Source organism: Sceloporus occidentalis, unplaced genomic scaffold, assembly GCF_023333645.1.
Source record: "Sceloporus occidentalis isolate IW3139 unplaced genomic scaffold, rSceOcc1.0.p SCAF_4, whole genome shotgun sequence".
Taxonomy (NCBI): domain Eukaryota; kingdom Metazoa; phylum Chordata; class Lepidosauria; order Squamata; family Phrynosomatidae; genus Sceloporus; species Sceloporus occidentalis.
Genome location: NW_028316984.1, coordinates 136,112,860 through 136,136,028, shown reverse-complemented (window position 1 = coordinate 136,136,028; position 23,169 = coordinate 136,112,860). Strand labels below are relative to the sequence as shown.

The 23,169-nt window shown below is 38.7% G+C and overlaps 1 protein-coding gene across 2 annotated transcripts in view; it reads right to left on the bottom strand.

Moving 5' to 3' along the window:
• Nucleotides 1–23,169, bottom strand: part of FUT8 (fucosyltransferase 8) — a 142,587-nt gene that overhangs the window by 89,369 nt on the left and 30,049 nt on the right. For both annotated transcript variants that reach the window (XM_089521673.1, XM_089521675.1), the window contains one exon: nucleotides 11,053–11,454. In XM_089521673.1, coding sequence (XP_089377799.1) covers nucleotides 11,053–11,255 — 203 coding nt within the window. In that variant the 5' untranslated portion in view covers nucleotides 11,256–11,454. The remainder of the gene's footprint in view (nucleotides 1–11,052; nucleotides 11,455–23,169) is intronic.

The window sequence follows — 23,169 nt, the reverse complement described above, 5'->3', positions numbered from 1 at the left end:
AATCAGAATGGAGAATGCAGTCAAGAAATCAGAAGAAGACTAGAACTTGGAAGGGAAACTATGAAGGTACTAGACAAGATCCTGAAGTGTAAAGATATATCATTGAATAACAAAGTCAAGATTGTCCATGCCATCATATAACCAATTTCAATGTATGATTGTGAAACCTGGGCAGTGAAGTGAGCTGATAGGAAGAGAATCAACTCATTTGAAATGTGGAGCTGGAGAAGAAGGAAAGGATGTGATGGCTTAGCCATTAAGACACTGATACTGATGACCGCATGTTCAGTAGACAGGCAGTTTGAGACCCAAGCACTGCATGACAGAAAGCTTCCATCACTAGTCCCAGCTTCTGCCAACCTAGGAGTGCAAAGCATGTAAAAGTCCAAGTAGATAAATAGGTTCTCCTTTGGTTGGAAGGTAACAGCATTCAATGCACCTCAGCGTTTAATCATGTATGACCACAGAGTCGTCGTTGAAAATACTGGCTCCCTCAGCTTAGTAACAGGGATGAGCACAGCCCCCTACAGTTGGACACAACTAGACCATCATGTCAAATTGGAAACCTTTACCTCTACCTCTTGCTGGAAAAGAGTTCAACAGATACCATGGACTTCTAAAAAGATAATTAAATGGATCTTAAAGCAAATCAGGCCTGAGCTCTCCATGAACACCAAGATACTAAACTGAGACTGTCATACTTTGTAGTCTCTTCCAACTCTTATGATTCTATGTGAAACCAAGTACTTTTGTTAAACATTTACACATTATTACAGTATGCAGAAAATATTAGATTTCAGAATTCACTAAGATGAATTTAGAAGCAAATAATTTTCAGTTCTGCTAGTAACTTTTCAGTTTATAGATCCTACAATCCACAAGCAGAAATATACGGGTCGTGTTCCCACTATGATTTAAAGCGAATTGATGATCAGGTTATATGACCAACATTCCAATTTGAAACCAGTTCTGATCCTACTGTAATTGGTTTCAATCACAATAAAGCGAGGGAAACGCAAAAAAACCCGCTCTTTTCTGACACTAGTTCTTTGGCGGTTCTTTTGAAAAGAATAGATTCTGAAGTATGTTCAACAAGTGGGAACAATGGATCAGAATCAAATTGTTCTGGAGGGGAGGGACTAATGGCAGAGAGGTGTTTACCATCCCTCCTCAATTTTTGGTAGATCTACCATCACCACCCCTTTCAGCACTGTCTTTGTGCTTGTGGTGTGACCATGAGCGCGTGATTTTTTAAAAATAATAATAATAAAATTGATAGATTCGATCATTGGTTTTGCAACAACTTGTATTTACCCAGGCAATCTGATGGCAGCTCATAGTGAGGCAAGTACAGTCGGCCCTTCTTATACATGGATTTTTTTTATGCACGGATTCAAGCATCCATGGTTTGAAAATGTTCAAAAAAAGTATAAATTTCAAATATCAAACCTTGATTTTCCATTTTTTATAAGGGACACCATTTTGCTATTTCATTATATTTAATGGGAATTGAGCATACATGGATTTTGTTATACACGGGGGATCTTGGAACCAAACCCCAGCCTATAACAAGGGTCCACTATAGTTGCAAAACCAATGAATCGAGTTTTCTATATTTATTTTAAATATATACAGTGGGCCCTTCCTTTACGTGGAGGAGCCGTTCTGGATCAATGCATCCCTTAGGGAAGGTTATGTACCATCTGCCTTAAAGGAAGCGGTTGTTAGACTGCTTTTGAAAAGACCTTCCCTGGGCTCCCTGGACATGAAAAATTATAGGCCTGTTTCTCATCTGCCATCTGCCAGTGGTTCTGTTCCTTAGATTCCAGAGGGTGATGCTCAGGGACAGTTGCTCTTCAAAAACAGAGCTTAATTGTGGCATCCCTCAGGGCGCCATCCTGTCCCCGATGTTATTCAACATCTATATGAAGCCGCCGGGAGAAATCATCCATAGACATGGAGCAGGGTATTATCAGTATGCTGATGACACCCAAATATAATTCTCCATCAGCAACGACAACAGATGGTATTTCTCCCCTCAATTAATGTCTTGCAGCAGTGATGGACTGGATGAGGGAAAACAAGCCCAAGCTGAATCCAGACAAAACGAAAGTACTTACGGTAGGGGCCCCCAAACCAGGTATCGGGCTGCAACCTCCAGTCCTAGAGGGGTTCATGCTCTCCTCAAGGGATTGTGTTCACAGCTTAGGGGTGCTTCTCAACTCATCGATTCAGATGAGAAATCAGGTGAATGCAACGGTCAAGAGTGCCTGTTATCAGCTCCAGCTGATATGTCAGCTGCAGCCTTTCCTGGAGCTGGGTGATCTTGAAACTGTAATATACGTACTGGTAACCTCAAGACTTGATTTTTGCAATGCGCTCTACATGGGGCTACCCTTGTGCCTAGTCCTAAAACTTCAACTGGTACAGAATATGGCAGCCAGATTAATTACAGGAACAACTAGGAGTGACCATATTACACCAATATTGAAATCACTCCACTGGCTGCCTATTATAAATAATAATAAATAAAACTTTTATTTGTATCCTGCTTTTCTGTGACAAGACAATCAAAGTGGCTCACAACACATTAAAATCCACATTTACAAAATTATGTTCCAAATTTCCCCCCCGCCCTTAAAACAGGATTAAACATGTTACAATTAAAATATCTATTAAAAACACAATCTTTAATGAGTTTCCTATTATGCTGTATATCACCAGATTTTAGAATTATAGAGTCCAGGACAAATTTCTTCAAATTTGCCTCACATTCTGATAGCCATGAATTTTTATAGACCTCTTTGTTCATCTACAGTGCGAGTTACTAATTCATTGACCGAATATTTCAGTTTTACAAAATAAAGAAATGATGCATATAAGAGGTAATAAGATATAGGCATTAATCCAACTTGTGCTCACATATAGCTGACTGGTACTCCTGATGGAAGGCCCAATATTGTTCTTAAAATTTTATTTTGTGAGACCTTTAATGTATTTGACTTAATATTTCCCCATACCTCTGCTCCATATGTAATCTGTGATAGGACCTTTGCCACATAAACCCTTACAGTTGGCACAATTGCATTTCCACCTTTGACTCTAGCAAATTTTAAGACAGTTTGAATAGATCGTTGTGCCTTCAAATTTACAGCTGTCAAGTGGCTATTCCATGAGCCATTTTCAGAAAAGCAAACTCCTAAGTAGTTAAATTGCTTGAAGTGTTCCAGGTGAAACTCATTCAGTACCCATTTATGTTTGGGTGGATGTTTGCCAAAGACCATAGCTTTTGTTTTTGTATAGTTCACACAGAGTTGTTCTTTGTTACGTACTTCCCCAAGTTTTCAATAATCTTCTCGTACCTATTAAATTTTGTGCCAAATGGACCATATCATCCGCATATAGTAGAATATTAATTTTCTGATTTCCCAAGGACACGGGAAAATGAGAGTTATTGACCAGTTGAGCAATTATATCATTTACATGGATATTAAACAAAAATGGGACAAGCAGGCAGTCTTGTCTCACACTCTTGGAAGTTTTAACCTCTTCCGATAATTGTCCTGTTTTATTTAACTTGGATACTAGTATCTGAGTATAAATTTTTAATTAAGATTAGCAAGCGTCCCAACCTCCACAATTTATGCCATAACCTCTGCCTGTTTATTCTGTCAAAGGCTGAAGTTAAATCTACAAAGATAGCATATAAATACTTTTTGGGGGAACTTGTCTATTTTGCTCTCAGATGGTTTGATACAAAACAGTGGTCAGTAGCTGATCTGCCCTGTCGGAATCCAGTCTGTTCCTCGCCAATCACATTGTTTTGATCTGCCCAGTCTTCAGCCTTTGACAGAAGGTAACGTGTATATAATTTTGAGGTGACATCTAACAAATTAATAGGACGATAGTTGGCTGGTAACGTTTTATCTCCCTTTTTAAAGCTAGGAACCACAATACTTTGTCTCCACCCATTGGGAAATTTCCCAACTGAGTTAATAAAAGTAAAAAGCTTTGCCAATATGGGGGCCCACCAGTACAAATTATCCAAAAATATCTCTATGTAGGCTTAGAATTAGTTGCTTCACTTCACTTGGTGTTACTACTGGCTATACCTCTGTTTTTTTAATATCAGGAAGTTGAAAGCATGGCAAAAGGTTCTTGCCTAAATCAGAACCAACATCAAAGTTAAAAACTTGATTGAAATAAATTTCCCATGATTTAGGCATATGTACATCTAATCCATATTTATATTCCTTTGATTTACTTGCCATCAATTGCCAAAATTTTGTTGAATCGTTTGTATTTGCTACCAGTTCTATTTCCACCCACAATCGTTCATAATAAGAATGTTGCTTTTGTTTCAGCAATTTCTTATATAAATGGCGCTTTATTGTCAGTTCCCTCAACAGAGAACTGTTGGTTCCACACTGTACCCTCCAACTCAGAGAGCAAAGATCCCGTCTTGCTAGCCTGCATTCCCAATCAAACCAACCCTCAGGGAGATAGCATGCCTTAATAGGCGTTCAACTGAACAAATGTTGCCTAAATAGTTTACAGTGTCATTGTACTCTATATAGGGAAAGGGTCTTCAGTAGCTACATCAAGAAATTTGGTTCTAATCATCAGCATTTATTTACTTAATAAAATGTTTTTAATCTTTAGTTGGCATTTAGAATCCCATCTCAACCTTTGTTTCCCTTGTTGTACATAGGGGAGATCATGCTCTCTTTCCTTCTTGATGTCCTGATACTCCACTAACTCTAGTGACAAAGGTTGATGATCACTTGTAGGTTGGTCTCCAATTTTGAATTTCTTAACATAAGTAGCACTCAAATTATTTAACAGAAAACAATCTATGACATTACCCACATTTAGGGCACTATATGTATGGCTCCCTGTTGTTTCAACAGGGCCAGTAACATTAGTTATAATCACTGAGAATTTATAAACCAATTTAAACAAATTAATTCCTGCTTTATTTATAAATTTATCATAGGATATGCTACTTGGTAGGTATGCAATATCCTCCATATTTAGGGCCAGCTTTAGGGTTGCTATCATATATTCATCGCCTATTCTTGCATTAAAATCTCCTATTACAATAACTGGACAGAAAGGAAACTGTTGGTTTATTTCTTCCAATTGATACTCTAAGATCTCCCATATATTAGAATCGTAATATTTTGAGCCTCTTGGGGGAATGTACACATTAATGCAGATCATCTTAAGCCCTTTTGAACTGGTCAGCTGAATAATTTGTAAATATAGAGAATCAACTTCTATTGTCTGAATTTCAATATTCAGATTACACCGCCTGAAAAAGGATAGGATACAAACCAAATCAAATAAATGAATTATTTAAAAAGTAAAGTAACTTCCTCTTAATAAAGTGAACTGTTTCTGCTGCTCCTGCATTGGCAGAAAGCTGAACAAAATTATATTCAGGGTTCTTCCAACTCTATGGCAGGCCTGTATTATACAATCATATAGTAACTCATTATATTTTCACACACTTGTTAACTGCCCTCAAGTTGTCCTCAAATCATAGAGATCTCATGAATGAGCCTCCTCTGCCCCCAGGCCCACTTGTCATTAACTGCTCTGCTCAACCCTGTGGTGTTCCTCTCTTACTACTACCCACACCACATTTCCTAGCATTGTTGTCTTTTCTAGTGAGTTATCTCTTTTCATGGTGTGGCCAAAGTATGACAACATCAATTTAGTCATCTTGGTTTTCAGAATGGCTCAGACTTGATCTGTTATAAGACCCATTTGTTTGTCTTTTTCAGGGATGTAGCTAGGATTTTAGGAAGGGGGGGGGGTCCAGACTAAGTGCCACCATTATAATGGGGCTTGGGTGCGGCGGTGCAGCAGCACACACCATTCATTTTTCTAATGGACCCCAAGAACCCCCCCGCCTTGGCTACATCCCTGTCTTTTTGGACATCGATGTCCAAAAACATTTTAAATGAGTTGACTTTCTTTCTATTAGCTTTCTTCACCATTCAGCTGTCACATCATGATGACGTGAAATAGGATGGATCCTAACTTTGGTATTCAGTTTAGAAACATAGGTGCGGTAACTACTCCTCCTAACTTGAAGTCATCTGCAAGTTAGATAAGAATGTCCTCTATTCTTTCATCCAAGTCATTGATAAAGTTGTTGAATAGCACTGGGCCAAGGAGAGAACCTTATGGCACCCCACTGATCAGTTCTCTCCAAGATGAAGAGGAGATAGTGCTGAACTTCCTTTGGGTTTGACTGGTCAACAAATTACAAATCCAGTTGCATTATCTAGCCCACATTTTACTAGCCTGCTTGCCAGAATATTGTGGTGGGCCTTGTCAATGGCCTTACTGAAATCAAGATATGCTATATCCACACCATTCCCTTCATCTACTAAGATGGCAATTTTATCAAAAAAAAGAGATAAGAGTGGTCTGGCATGACTTGTTTTAAAGAAACCCATGATGACTTTTTGTGATGATGACATTCCTTTCTAAATGACTACAAACTATTTAATGATCTGCTCTAGAATCTTTCCTTCTATTGATGTTAAGCTAACAGGGCTGTTATTGTTTTGGTCCTCCCCCCCCCCCCCCCTTGCCCTCCTTCAGTCCACTAGGACCTCTGCTGTTTTCCTGGAATGCTCAAAGATTACTGCCAGTGGCTGTGAGATTACTTCTGCCAGTTCTTTTTAAACCTATGGGTGTGGTTCATTTGGTCCTGGAGACTTGAATTGATATAGATTAACCAGGTATTCATGTACTACCTCTACTTATTCTGTGCTGCATTTCCCCTACTGTATCATCTGCTCCCTTTTCCTCAGTTTGGGCACTCTTTTCCTTTTGTGAGAGAACTAAGCAAAGTGGATGTTGAATAATTCTCCATTTTCTTTGTTCCCTGTTAGCATTTTGCCATCTTCTCCACACAATAGCCCTACCATTTTTTTTCTTCTTCCTTTTGCTATGGACATACCCAAAAGAGACCTTCTTATTGTTCTTAACATATCTAGCAAACTGGAGCTCATTCTATGTTTTAGCTTTTCTGACTTTACCCATATGCTAGCTAATTATTTGAATTTCTCTTTGGTGATTCCCCCTTTTTTTCCATTTCTTATACATGTCCCATTTAAAACTTAGCTCAGTTAAAAGTTCTTTAGTCTTTCATTCTGGTTTCTCAAGATACCTCCCATTTTTCCTCCTCATTGAAATTGTTTGATATTGGGCCTTCAGTATCTCCCTTTTGAAAAACTCCCATACATCCTGGACTCCTTTCTTTTTCTTTCTCTTTTTTTAAACTATTCCTGAACACAGGATCACTTCCAGTTTACTGAAATCAGCTTTCCTAAAGTCTAGAATGTGTGTCTTACTATGCCTGCCTTCTCCTTTCCACTGTATAATGGAACTCCAGGGGAACAAGATCACTCCCACCCAAGGATCCTGCCACTTCTACCACAATAACCAGGCCACCCCTGTTGGTTAGGATCAGATTTAAAATACTGTATATACTCATGTATAAGTCTAGAAATTTAGGTCACAAAATGGACCCCAAAAACCTGGGTCGACTTATCCACGGGTCAATGTAAGTAGTGTAATTCTTAGTTAAAAGAAGGAACCATCTCCTGGTGAAAAGGAGGAGTATAATATGTGAAGCACCGACCCCCTCTACTCTCTCATCCATCCAGCCGTAAGAGTAAGCACAAACAGTTATGTTTGCTGGACTTTTGTAAGTTCTCTGAAATTGTTTTGCTTTGCTTCGTCCTTTAGATCCTTTGCTATATGCCCCTAACGTTTACCCTCGACCTATCCATGGGTCATAGCAAAATCCTTATTTTTGGCCCCGAAACTTGCCCTCGACTTATACATGAGGTCGACTTATAGTCGAATATATATGACTGTTAATCCTCTTGTTGCCTTTTCCACCTTTTGAACAATGAAATTGTCTGTAATTTGCTGGACCCTAAATTCTTGGCTGAGTTTGACTTCCAGCAAATATCAGGATAGTTGAAGTCACCCATCACTACTATATCTTTCCTTTCTGAATGTGTGGTCATTTCTTCTAGAGAGGCATGATTCAATTCCTCAGAGCCAATTGTTCACATCTGCTATTTTCCTCTCCCTTCCTGGACCATGCCCTTCAACTGCTAGAATACATGAGATAACAATCTGGGCATCTGACTCTTTTAGATTCCTACCCAGAGTCTCTTAATCCCTTATGATATTCTGAAAGCTGTGCCTTGCAGTATCATTGGCTCCCACTGGGACCAAAAGGAAAGGGTAGCAATCAAATACATCACAGATTTTTGCCCCTGGGAAACAACACACCTCCTGATCATTTCAGACTCTTCACAGCCTGATGAAGATTTTACCAACTACTCTAGCCATACCATTCCATTTATTAATATCTTCAGATTATTTCTAATATAGGCCTGTCAGGAAGCAAAATGAAAAGTTCATACCTGTTCCTCTTTTTCCTCATGTCAGCATGTGAAGAAGCATGGCTGAGATCCTATATGAAGCTGGTAGAGTATATATTTCTACCAAAGTGCCTAAGCAGAGTCTGGGCTGCCCAGGAAGAAAGTCCTGGCAGCTTCCTGGTACACCCCAGAAGCCAGTCAGCAGCTGTTTGGGTCAGAGGGCAGAGCTCTGCCAAAGTGAGGTCCAGAAATCAGATACCGAGTAAACCTCATGTGTAAAGAGATACTGATGAGTCTAATATTTTATTTATTTTTTTATTTATGGGATTTATACCCCACCTCTTCCCCAAAATGGGATTCAAGGCTGCTTACAATAATTTACAAAGATAAAACTAAAACATTAATTACAAAAGTTAAAATATAATTAAATAATACTAACAATAAAACTTAAGTTAAAAACAGCATAGTTAAAACCATTTAAAAAATAAAAACCACTTAAACATTAAAACAGCACAGCACATTACACAAGTAAAATTCACCCACCAAATGTCTGCCTGAATAATAATGTTTTTAACTCCTGATGAAAAGAGAGCATGGACGGGGCCAACCTGACCTCCTGTGGCAGTAGTTCCACAGTCTGGGAGCAGCCTGTGAAGGTGTTGGGACTGAAAGAAAGCCCTCCACTTCTGATTTTAATGCATGGGCAGGCTTGTATAGGGAGATACAGTCCTTCAGATTTTCTGGAGTGAAGCCGTTTATGCTTTAAAGGTCAAAACCAGTACCTTGAATTCTGCCCAGAAATGGACTGGTAGCCAGTGCAGCTGTTTCAGGAGAAAGTCACATGATCTCTGTAGCCAGCCCCCATCATTTTAGACCTGATGAAGTTTTCACACAGTTTCAAAAGGCAGCCCCACATAGAGCTCATTATTGTAGTCCAAACAGGATGTAATCAAGGCATGTGTCACTGTAATCAGATGTGACTTCTCAAGGAACAGACGCAGTTGGCACACTAGTTTTAACTGTGCAAATGTGCTCCTAGCCACAGCCACAGCCTGGGCACTCAGGCTCAGTTCCGAATCCAGGAGCACCCCAAAGCTGCGAACCAGAGATTTCAGGGGGAGAGTATCCCCCATCCAACACAGGCTGAATCAATATTCTTTGATCTGCCTTCCAACTAACCAGGAGCACCTCTGTCTTGTCTGGATTAAGTTTCATTTTTTCACTCTCCTCTAGTCCATTTACTGACAGCAGGCACTGGTTTAGTGGAGAAACAGCTTCCTTGGATCAGATGGAAAAGAGAGAGAGAGAGAGAGAGAGAGAGAGCTGAGTGTCATCAGCATACTGGTGCCACTGTACCCCAAAACTCTGCATGACCTCTCCCAGAGGTTTCACATAGATATTAAACAGCTTGGGGGACATAACTGAACTGTGAGGGACACTACAGGCTAGTGGCCAGGGTATCTAACAGGCATCCCCCAGCACAACCTTCTGGGTCCAACCCTCAAAGAACCGGAGCCACTATAAAACAGTGCCCCCAAATCTCATCCCAGAGAGATGATCAAGAAGGATACCATGGTGTATGATACTGAAAGCTGCTGAGAGAGCCAGCATTAGCGATAGGGACACACTCCCCCTGTCTAATTCCCCATGTGGTAGTACCTTTCAGCTCTCAGTTATGCTACCATGAAACCTCAACAGCACTCTGGTCCATGACACCGCATGTTACCTTATTTTTTTCTCTCTCATTCTCATTTCCACCTCATCTCCTGGTATTAAGATTGGCTCATGGGGTATGAGGGGGCAATAAGCTGCTATCTTTAACTAAAATCCAATTTAACTTTTCAGGGGGGATAAACAGTGGAAGACATGTACTTAACTTTTATACAATAATAATCAGAAGAGTATCTAACAGATACTTAAGTAACTGAAAAGAAATTGAGATGACCATTGCTTCATGTTCTCCTTCCATTCAGGTAAATAGAAGGGAAAGCTAGAAGCAGGTACATTCTGCTGGGAAGAAAATAAAGCTCATATACTGTCCTAGTAAACAATTAAGGGGACAAAATTTTAGTTTTAGCTTTAAAATGTTTATCAACAGGTTCAAAGACATTAACATTTCACATTTCACAAATATAACAGAAAAGGGTAATTATGAACATATCAGACAGCAACAGTACCATTTTATTTCCAATCTGAAATAGTACATGCCTCTGGAAAAAATGGGGTCTGCTCCAGAATAGATATAGGTCACATGTATGCCACTTGTAGTATTTACCAATGAACTATTTCATTAGTAATTCCGTTTATCCTTTATGTTCAAATTAAGAAAATGAAACTTCACAAAGATAATAGCATTCTAATAACGGTTTTAAAAAGAGCCAGCATTGTGTAGTGATTTGAGTGCTGGACTATGGCTCTGGAGACCATAGTTCGAATCCCTGTTCAGCCATGGAAACCCACTGGATGATCTTGGGCAATTCACACTCCCTCAGCCTCAGAGGAAGTCAAAAGCAAACTCTCTCTGGACAAATCTTGCCAAGGAAACCCTGTGATAGGTTCACCTTAAAACTGCCATAAGTCAGAAACGACTTGAAGGCACACAACAACGACAACAATGGTTTTCAAAGCCTACCTGAGTGACTCTGCCATTCGTCTTAAGTCTTCATTTTGCTGTTTTAACCGCTCAAGTTTTGCTAGTATCTTTGACAGTTCACGACTAGAATGATCTGGATGTTCATTGTCTCGTACTAAGTGTCCTCCTATGTAAAACAGCAAGGTCCCCCAAGCAAATAAAATGAGCATAATCCAACGCCAGGAGCCAGTCCATGGCCGCATTTTCAAATGTTCTGTCCACTACAAAATAGTTTTAGTTCACAAAGCAAACATTGTAATTCCTTGTTCAGGTTCCACAGGTTCCAAGGTTTCTGTATTGTTGATTCACCACATTGTGCTCTCACAGCATTTGTCCTACAGAAGAACTGAAATTATCTGAAAAGGTGAATAATCCAATGCTCTAATATCACAGGTGTTTTGTCTGTGGGAAAGAAACAAAATGAAGTTAAATCCTGTTACTGAAAAAACAGTAGAATGCATTGTTACAACTTGCATAAATTGGTAACAAATTGCAGATAGTAATAGCACTGTAATAATTCAGCAACTCACAATGGAGTAACTTAAGTCTCTGCATCTATACACATATAAATGGCACAAAACTCAAACTATAAAAAGTAGAACATTATTCACTTGCTTGTGCAACACCCTTTTACATTTTAATCAATGGCTAAATCAGAAAAGACATTATGCAGTATATTTGGTTTTATCTTTTATTCCAGGGCATCAACCCCCTAAATGTATCAAATGACAGCAGTAGAACATAATATATTTTCTTCTCTTTTTCAGATTTAATCAGCAACTCTGAAAGTGTTACTTCTCTAAAATGTCTTGAAAATTCAAACATTAAGACCTGGGCCTGAACACAATCACTTGCAGAAACTTTGTTCACTTGCAGAAAGATTCTTAAAGAGAAAAGTAGTTTGAGAATAATCTTTAGTTCAGTTATTACTGGAGGGGAAGTTGTGCTTATGGACAACTAATGTCGATTTGTGGACTAGAATTCTCTGACCACAGTAATACATGCTTTGATATCTTCCTCGCTGAACTAGTGCAATGCATTCAGATTCCCCAGATGATAGTTCAGAGGCTGCAGCTACCGTGGTGGGCTGCTGTTTCAGTAGTGATAGGGGGGAGCAAGGACTGAGCACATGACACAGTCAGCAAATTACTTCAGTGTATTGCAGTGAGCCACCAGTAACTTTTTAATTGTCATTTTTATAAAAGAAAAACTGGGGGGGAGGGGGGAATACATACAATATGAATAAGGACTATGTGTATACATTAATATTAGCTAGCCATTTTTCAAATTTCTGCTTCATTGAAATTGGTGTCTATAAAATGCATGTTCATCTGCAGCTAAAGCAATGCAATCTTCCGACCACTGAGCAACAGATTATGAATATTTTCTCTTTCCAGCCTTTGAGTATGAGTCCTTTAGCTACAGTACACAGAATCCAATTCATGTGTTACATTCTGTGTGAAATAGATAAGAATGATTTGCAGATAAGCATGCTCTTAAAAAAAATGCTTATCTACAAATGCCAAAAACACCCATAAGACAAAATGAATGCAGTGCAATACAGTCAACTAAAAATGGGTACCCACCAAACCTGCCCACAATATGCCAAAAAAAAAAAACATTATCTGTATTACATCGCCAGCATTTAGCTGAAGTAAACCATTTTGTTTTTAAAAGGCATAATGGTGTCCAATATACACAAAAATCATTTTTTTGCTGGATAAAGCATAATTTTAGGACTAAAAATATTTTAGATATTGAAACTAGAACAATTTTCCATTTCTTAATTTGTACAAGATAACGTAACTCTTTATTCCACTCAGGCTGCATCCACACTGGAGAAATAACCTAGGCTGACACCTCTTCAATTGCCAAGGCTCCATGCAAGAGTACGGTGGGGCACCAGAGCTCTCTAACAGAAAGCTAAACATCTCACAAAACTACAATTCCCAGAATTCCATAGCATTAACCATTGCAGTTAAAGCAATGTGAACCTGGATTATTTCTACAATGCAGACACAGCCTCAGTTCTAATGCCATTAACTTCAAATGTAGTACTTTCCAACAAACACTTGTAAAGTAAACTTTCTGGGTTCCAGTTCTCTATGGATATAGTTAATGCTTCCAACACAGCAGGGAGAACTACCATTTAAAAGTCCCATCACAAAAAAGCTTGCCATTAACTTTCATTAAGTTTCAATCATACAATGTAGTTATACTGTATCTTCATTAATGAGGGAATAAATTAATTCCAGTTAGTGAGATATTTGTAACCTCCAAGGTCTGTTTATAGAAATATGACAATCTCTGTAGTTCCTACTCTTCCCCCTCACACACACACACTAAGAAAGGAATACAACAAACAGGCCCTAAAGACTGGCCACCTGGTGCCTGTGTATTACAACATACAGCTACCTCATTTTACGTACAGTTACACTGTTGAAAGTTCTACAGGGTTCAAATACATTTTATTCTAGCAACTTACTCGGTACACTGAAATTGTTTTCATTCATGTGCACCAGCTTGCAACAGCAAAGTATTTTAAACACTTTGATCAGTATTATTATTATTTTTATTATAAAATTTTTATTTTATTATTTTTGTTTAAACAATAAGATTTTTTAAAAAAACAAAAATAATTTACTAAATTAATGTTATTTACTTAACAAAATCTATTTTAATAGTTTTTTAAAATAAGAAATTGCTTAAAAAACCCTAACCCCACAATATATTAACTCAAAACCCAACCAAGCTTCAAGCTTGACAGTTTTTCACTACAGGACATATCTAATGCTGATACGTCCCTGGTGGGTGAACTCCTATGAGTCAACACAGTGGCTACTCTTATTGATATAAGTATCACAAACCTGTTGTGATTCATCCATTATTATTATTATTAACCTTTATTTATAAAGCGCTGTAAATTTACACAGCGCTGTACATACAATCTTTTAGTCAGACGGTTCCCTGCCCTCAGGCTTACAATCCATCTATGTCAATGGCATTCAGCCTGTTCTAAATGGGGCTCACACTCTCAAATTTAGACCCAATTTGCTCATTTTGATGTTCTAGGATTTTATATGACTTAAAAGTAGGTTACCCAAAAAAATTTCTCCCTATTCGAACCTTAACACCTCTCTCAGAGCACCTGTTCCAATTGTCCATGAAGAATAGATTGAAGTGGTTGGCTACCAGAGAGAAAGCCTTTCTAGTAATGGTGTCCAAGTTTTGAAACAGGCTTTCCCAGCCCAGCCATCCTTTACAATTCCTAGAGCATTTACTGTGGCAGATCAAGAACTTTCTGTTAACCCACACCTCAGCTTTAAAATCTCTGTGATTCATTTTGGTATGCCAGAAAACACAGCAGGATGGTTTCACAACAAACATGGAAAGAATAGCAGGGAAAAACTGATAATGTAATGAACTATATCATAACAATGTACCAAAGGAATAAGCCACAACTCTTAACATGTATACAATGATCATATATTTATATGTAGTAGCCACACTGCAATAATACTGCAAAACAAAGAATACACAACCCAAAGTGCTATAGTGAATACACAGCCTTAACGGTAGTTGGTACAGTTGGCATTTACCACATATAAATATATCATCATTGTATATATGTTAAGAGTTATGGTTTTATTCTTTTGGTACGTTGTTGTGATTTAGTTCATTATATTGTCAGTGTCTCCCTGCTATTCTTTCTGTTTTAATTTTGGTATGCTATCAGTTTTATTTTGTTCTCATATTTATTGTTCCTTGTGGTCTCATGTTCTATTTTTTGTCTAATTATTATGTTTGCTTATTACAAACCTCCAAGATTGGTGTGTGTTATAAAATGGCTCTGAAGTACATAGTTCAATATTATAAAGGTGTGGGGTGACATGTACATGTCATAAATAAAGACAAATGAAAAAGACCACTAGACGCAGAGAAGCCCTTTCAATGGTTTTGATGTCAAGATCTTGACAATTCTGCCATATTTCAGCTTATTCCTTGAAATATTAGTTTACTCATTATTTCACAGCTGAAATGGATTCAACAGAATACAGAATTATTATACTAACTGATAACCAGGAATAGTGAGAACATGAAAGACTAAATCATGGGCAGACATGACATACCTAACCAAGGCAGGATTTGGAAAATGCTCCAATACTCTTGCCAAATAAATAAAGCACTGAACACTGCTATGTATTTCATAATTCTTTCAGATAAGATATTTATTTCTATGACTCACACTCCTTCCACACTCCTATTATTATGAAGAAATGAGTACCAAAGAAAAACAAAATGTTCAGGGAAAATGTATTGCTATGCTAATTCCCAAATCATTTAAAAAATAAATGTTGCTATTTATTAGGATAATTATAAGATGGATGTAACGTGTTAACACTCCTAATAATCGAACCATGCTTATGCAATTGAAACATGGGCTAAAGGATCACACACCCATTCACTCCCCACCTTTTTCTACATAAATTTTGACTAGTAGTCTAATAGTTAAGCTCTGTATCAAGAGTCTGTACCACTACTGTTAAGGTTGACCAGATTTTTCCCTTTTAAAATTTTGGTTAGCTATCCCTCTGCCAAATTAAAGCTATTACAGGTCCAGTTAAAAAGGGGGGTACCCCTTGCCTAAGAAAATCTTATGAAAGTCATAGGGTTGCCGTAAGTTGACAGATAACTTGAAGGAATATGTGCGCACACACAGAAACACACCAAGTTCCAACTTCATTATTACTGCACAATATAAGAGGTCACAGCAATTTTCCCTTTGGTCTAGGCACTATTCACAGCAGATACCCACTAAGATTCAGTGGTTTAATAAAGAGATCCAGTAGTAGAACTGCACCTGTACAACAAGGTTTTCTTGGTGTTATCCCCATTAAAGCTTCTTGTCTCTCTTCAAAAGTCACTCCTGAAGCTCTCTGAACATCATGCAATGTGATGGGGCTGAAGAGGTGCAATGAAGGAATCAGAATTTGGCATGGCTGCCTCACACAAGCAGAATAACTTTTCCAAATGTCCAACACATTTCCACATCAAAACTACTCTTATTGTAAACACATTGCAATGTAGCAAAGCCAGACTGGGGATGCATCTACGCTACGGAATTAATGCAGTTTGACACCACTTTAACTACCATGGCTCAATGCTATGAAATTCTAAGATTTGTAGTTTTGTGAGACATTTAGCCGTCTCTGTTAGAGAGCTGTGGTGCCACAATAAACTACAAATCCCAGGATTCCACAGGATTGAGTCATGGCAGTAAAAGCAGTGTCAAACAGCATTAGTTCTGCAATGTGGCAATAGCCTGTGTTGTCTTTTACTTTATGTTCAGTAATAATGTTGACTAGGAAAAAATGTTTTATTTTTTGTTCTTTGGAACAACTATGAGATGTCATACAAACATTTTTTTAAAAAATCATCAGATCAGATAATTGTGTCAAGCAGCTACAGATAAATTTTCTTGCAATTAAAATAGCCATCAAGGTGAAACTTTTTCATAAAATTTGGTACTCAAATGTATATCGATGAGTTCCATGCTCCTGTCAGACGCTTTTCATTCAAAATCTAACCTCTTACTAAATTCACCAGCTCATTACAGGATACAATTATACAATTGCCTTATGAAAAACTAATTGTATATTCTGTAAGGAAAACCTCTATGACCTCTTCCAACCCATGCAACACACTATATTATGTGGCAAAATTATTTGTTGCTTTAAAATTGAAATAATGTATAACTGTAAATTACTTTTAGTCTAGAACTATAAAATACCAAAAATAACTCAATATAAGTAGTTTTAGTTTTGGATGATTAAATAGCAAGATTAAGCAACATGGAAAAGCCATTTAAAATAATGATGTGTGTCCATTTTAATAGTCAGCAGAGCTGACAAAGAACGTCTATACTTTGGACACAGTAGAAGACCAAAAAGGCGACAACACATCAATGTATTATACCATCTTGTTTCCAGTCATATTGAATTTGCAGTTTTTCTGGTTGGCCACTTGAGGCCACTATGATCCCACACATTCAACTAGGTGCTTCCTGTGCACCATTCTATCTAGAGTAAGATGCAACCATTTAAAATTTGAAATGATACCCGACACTAATTTATTTCAACATGTGAAGAGCAGTCTCCAGTGACTGGTTTGTCATACTATATTTCTGATCACCCTTCACTGGGAATCACTAAGCAGGACACTAAAAACACAAATGATGCATCTACATGTGGCACATTAGTTGCTTCATGATTTCTTGGGGAATTTATCTTGCCAACCATACAGCTGACCACTAGGTCTTCCAGATGTTGTAGAAAGATTTTGGGAAGTGCACTATATGAAACTCAGGGTTGTACTGTGAGGCCTTAAAATCTTGTTCCCCAAGCAATTTAAAACATGTATGAAACTACTGGGAAAGCTTATCCAAAGTTAGAAGATTTAGCCACCAGCATTCTGGCAAATACCCAACACACAGCTTTTATTCCCAAGTTAGCATTTAATGCTGATAATCAACTGAATGAAGATACATAAATTGAAACTTAATTTCAACGAGACAAAAGTGCTACTGAACGAGACTACATGTGAAAAGGATCTAGGAGTCCAAGAAGACCACAAATTGAAAGTGAGTCAACAGTGTGATGCAGCAGCTAACAAGGCCAATGCGATTTTAGGCTGCATCAATAGAAGTATAGTGTCTAGATCAGGAGAAGTAATAGTCCCACTCTATTCTGCTCTGGCCAGGCCCACCTGGAATATCGTGTCCAGTTCTAGGCACCACAATTTAAAAAGGATGTTGAGAAACTGGAGCATGTCCAAAGGAGGGCGACCAAAATGGTGAAGGGGCTTGGAAACCATGTCCTATGAGGAAAGACTTAGGGAGCTGGGGATATTTAGCCTGGAGAAGAGAAGGTTAAGACGTGATATGATAGCCCTGTTTAAATACTTGAAGGGATGTCATACTGAGGAGGGAGCTAGCTTGTTTTCTGCTGCTCCAGAGAACAGTACCCGGAACAATAGATACAAGCTACAGGAAAAGAGATTCCACCTCAACATTAGGAGGAACTTCCTGACAGTAAGGGCTGTTCGACAGTGGAACAAACTCCCTTGGAGTGTAGTGGAATCTCCTTCCTTAGAGGTTTTTAAACAGAGCCTGGATGGCCATCTGTTGGGGTTGCTTTGATTTAGATTTCCTGCATGGCAGGGGGTTGGACTGGATGGCCCTTGCTGTCTCTTCCAACTCTATGATTCTATGAAAAGGCATATCGGCAACAATTGCCATGAAGGCTCAGGTTCACAACTTAGGTGTGCTGGTGGGATGAGCACTGAAACAGGATGCCTTGGTTTCAGTGCTAGTCAGGAATGTGTTTTTACAAAAAAGCTAGTGTTCCAGCTAAGCCTGCTGAAGAGAAATTAGTTCTGGTTGCAGTAAAACATGCCTTAATTACCCCTTATTTGGATTACTATAGCACATCCTGCGTAGGGGTGTGTGTGCAAAGTGTTAAGGAACTTATGCCAATTAGAATGCTGAGACCTGGCTACTGACTGGTACTAGTTATAGATTCCCTTGTTACCATACGTTCACTGACCACCAGTCTTTTTAGATGTACAAATCAAAGTGTTGGATATAATCAATAAAGCCCTACACAATTTAGGATACTGAGAGATTATAATATTCATTATGAGGAGCAAAAGTTAAAGTGTTTGGAAGAGGCCTTTTCTGTCCCGTTGCTATCAGAGGCACATTTGAGAGGAAATTAAGATAGAACTTTCTCAATAACTGCTCCTAAGATCTGGATTTTTTATCAAGAGAAGCTGACTCCATCTCTGTTTCCCTCTTCCAAGCAAAATCTCTCTTTATTTAGACTTGTCCTTGGCCTTCTTTAGTGCAGAATCATTTTCTCCACACACTCACAAATACATCCACAGGGGAGGGGGGGGAGAGACTTTTCTCATATGCCAGAAAGCTGTAGTGTGTGACAGGCCTTTTCTAGAATTGGAAATAGATGAACCTAGAATACAGTGGACCCTTGTTATACGCTGAGGTTTGGTTCTAAGATCCCCTGTGGATAACAAAATCTGTGGATGCTCAAGTCCCATTAAATATAATGACATAGCAAAATGGTGTCCCTTATAAAAATGGAAAATCAAGGTTTGATATTTGAAATTTATACTTTTGAACATTTTCAAACCATGTATGCCTGAATCCGTGTATAAAAAAATCCGTGTATAAGAAGGGCCAACTGTAATTTCTTGGTCTCCTTCTAATCTGCCTCAACAGAGAAACATTCCCCAAGGTGGTGGCCTTCCAATGGTTGGGACTTTGGAACTCCCTAGATCATGTTAGTTGGGGCTGATGGGAGTTGCAGTCCAAAACATCAGAAGATCTGCTTGGGGAATGTTTCAACACATGCTCAGACTTGACTGAAGGTAGAACAGGACATTCCTCTGCAGGCTGGCTTGACTACAATGCCCTCTCTGGGAATCCACTTTTTGAGATACAGAGACAAATCACTGTATGTGTCTCTCACATGCTCTGCTTCAATTTATACTGCACTTGTATCCTTTGCTGGATGATAAAACCAATATCAAACAAAAGGCCTTTTAAATCAGTTAGGTATCTTAAGGGAGTTCAGTGGCAAATTCTCTCCCACTGGCAAACCTACAGGTAAGGCACAGACTGCCAGAAATACCCCAAAGAAACTGGAAATAATTGGAAGTCCTGTTTTAGGTGAAAAACTGGTGGGAGTTTTTTTAAAGTTCAGGTGCAGGGCATCATGGCTATAGCCTATTTAAAGAGGAAATTACCACTGCTAGAAGCATCCAGAAGGTACAATTCACCTTTTCTTTTAACCCAAAAAAGAGTGTGTTGGGAAGGAGGTCAGGAATTGCAGAAACAGTCTTGCAGATGTATGTGATCCACAGATGCACTTTGTCCAGCTGGTTTAGAATGGGTTTGCGAAACTAAAGGAGGAAACATTGATCCTTCTCAATGCTTGTGCCGTGAGCCACCATGGCAGTGGTTACTGTTGCAATTTTCACTTGTATTATTTGACTTTTAAAAAAGGAGTACAGTGGTGCCCCGGGTTACGAAATTAATTCGTTCCGGGGCGCCGTTCGTAACCCGAAAAGCCTTCGCAAGCCGAATCGCCATAGGCGCTAATGGGGAAAAGCCGCGATTCCGTGTGAAATCGCGCAGAAAAGCACCAAAAGTTTTTTCGTAACCCGAAAAAACTTTCGCAACCCGGAACAATAATTTCCTATGGGTTTTTTTCGTATCCTGAAAATTTCGTAACCTGGGTATTTCGTATCCCGAGGTACCACTGTAATTGGGATCTAACACAATCCTTAGCATCATCCTTCCCTACTGCCATGGTTCTTCTTCTTATTTACAGTGGTACCCCGGGTTACAAAAGTAATTCGTTCCGCCGCCGCTTTCGTAACCCGGAAACTTTCGCTAGCCGAAAAAGCCCATAGGCTTTAATAGCGAAAGCCGCGATTTCGTGCGAAATCGCGCCGAAAAGCACCAAAATTTCTTTCGCAACCCGGAATAACCTTCGTAACCCGGAAACAATTAATTAAGTGAATTTCTTTCGTAACCCGGAAATTTCGTAAGGCGGCGCATTCGTATCCCGGGGTACCACTGTATTTTATTTTTTATTTATATACTACTGCTTTCTCACCAACAGGATAAAAGGCAGATTACATAGTTAACAAATAAAAGCTCGCATTACTGAAAGCATAAAAAGTTAAAATATAATTAAACTGTTAACACAATTTAATTAATTAAACTGTTTAAAACAATTTAAAAACATATTCAATAAAAGTGATAAATATAGACAATACAGTAGATCAATGCGCCCCTTCCCTATCAATACTCAGTTGCTGAAGGAAGGAAGGAAGGAAGGAAGCTGTTCAGGTGCCACTGGAAACACACAATGGAGTAGACCAGTCTAACCTACAGCCCAGAAGCGGTCACCAAGAATATTAATCCTATGTTCCACAAGATGTACCTCTTAACAGCCTTTTGCACATCAGGCCTTGTACTTTCTGTAGAAATTCAGAGTGCCCTGTATCAGGAACGGGGAGAAAGACATGGCCTATTGGGCTATGTTACAGAATCCAGTCCTCTGGATGGAACCATTTCAGCTGCCTCTATTTGGCAGTGAAGCTCCATCTCATTCCTTGATCAGCAGAACACAGAATAAATTACCTTTAAAGCCCTAAATGGCTTGGGTCCAAGCTATCTCAGAGACTGCCTCTTCCCATACAATCCTCCCCGCGCCCTCCAGTCCTCTGGGAGGAACTTGTTGCAGCCTCAAAAATCGAGGCTTGTGGCGACCTCCTGGAGGGCTTTTTCTGCTGTCGCCCCAGGCTCTGGAACGACCTGCCGGACGAGATCCATCAATTAACATCTTTGGACAGCTTCAAAAAGCTGTCAAGACGGATCTCTTCAGGCAGGCCTTCCCAGACTAAAATATCCCGGCCTCAGGATCTCAGGATCTCCCCCCTCCTCAGTAATGTCTCCAAGCCCCCTTTTCTTTTCTTTAGAACTGAAGTTGCAGTGGTTTATCGGTTGGTATTATTTTGTTTAATTTATTGTTGTTCTAACTAGTTATTGTGGTTTTAATTTAGATATGCGGTTTAATAACTTTTTAAGGGGGGAGGGAAATATATTGTTTTTATGCTGTATGTTATTTTAATGTTGTAAACCGCCCGGATTGGTTTGCCACAGGGCGGTATATAAATAAAAATTATTATTATTATTATTATTATTAGTCCTCTGCTTGCTCTGTGAGGAGACAGGAAGGATCACAGGCACCATACTACTGTCCTGCTGTGTTGAACAAGTGGCAGGTGAAAAAGGAGGACATACACAAAAAAGGCCTCACAGGATTCAACAAAAAGATAGCATCTTCTTATTCTTCTTCCCTGCCTTCCTTTAATAGGCCATACTCTGGCTATTACATGCTGAATTGGGAGAAAAGAATTCCTTTTCTAATGGCCTGAGGTAGTGATTCCAAAGCTAACCATCACACTCCCAGGGGCACTGGAAAACTGGGAAAGCCCTCTTCTTGAAGGAGATATTCTATCCCTGCTAGCATTCTAATCAATGCAATTTTGATTCAAAGGGAAATAGTATCCCCAACGTGTAAACAAAACTCGATTTGGAAGTCCAGAGAAAAGTTTGATGAGAGTTTAGGTTTAATCTTTCATCCTTACTTGTCATCTGAAGTTCTTACGAGGCTCATAAACTGTTTTGAGCATCTTGGCAGAAGGATGGAGGAAATGCTAGCTTTTATCACTAAATAATACAAGAAGAACTAAGAACCAATCAGCACATATAGCAGAGCAAGCAATATGGCTTTTCCTGGTTTATGCCAGTTGGACTAAAGTAGGAGAAAAATGACACCATTTGGTTGTGCTGTAATGCAGTTGAGCTACAGACAAAAACCCATTCATTACTAGATCAATTAAATTAAAATACTACAAGTTTTTAAGTGTTTACATTTGAAATATATTCTTTTTCGTACTCTCTCATGGGCTCATAATATTTTTTTCCTAAATATTAAAACTCCTTTCCCCAATGGGCTCACAATTTAAAGAGTGACTGTCTGTATAAACAGCATCAGTTTAAGAATCTACTGAATGTATTTATCTGTACCTATGGTATGGCAAGAAACACTCAAGACTGATTCATACAAAAAAAATTGGACACTTTCCTCTACAGATAGCTTAAAATGGGTACATGCATAAAACAGGATGCCATTATTAAAATGTCAGGGAATCTGAAAATATGGCATTTTTAGTTCCAGAGTTAGTCAGAACAGCCAGCTAATAACTGCAAAGAAGGACAAAATCAAGCCATGCTCATATCAAAACTATGAAAAGGCTTTCCAGAAAGAAGTCTAAAACTCTTATTAAAATGTAAGTTTGGAAAAGGGTATAATCCTTTCTGCTGAATGCCAGAGCATATTGTACAGCTGTAGCTGTATCCAGTACTCTAAGACTAAACTAGTCCAAGTGTATATGGAATGTTATGACAGACTGTTTTCCTTATACTAACTAGGCCATAACACATAGTGGTCAGAAAACTGGAGG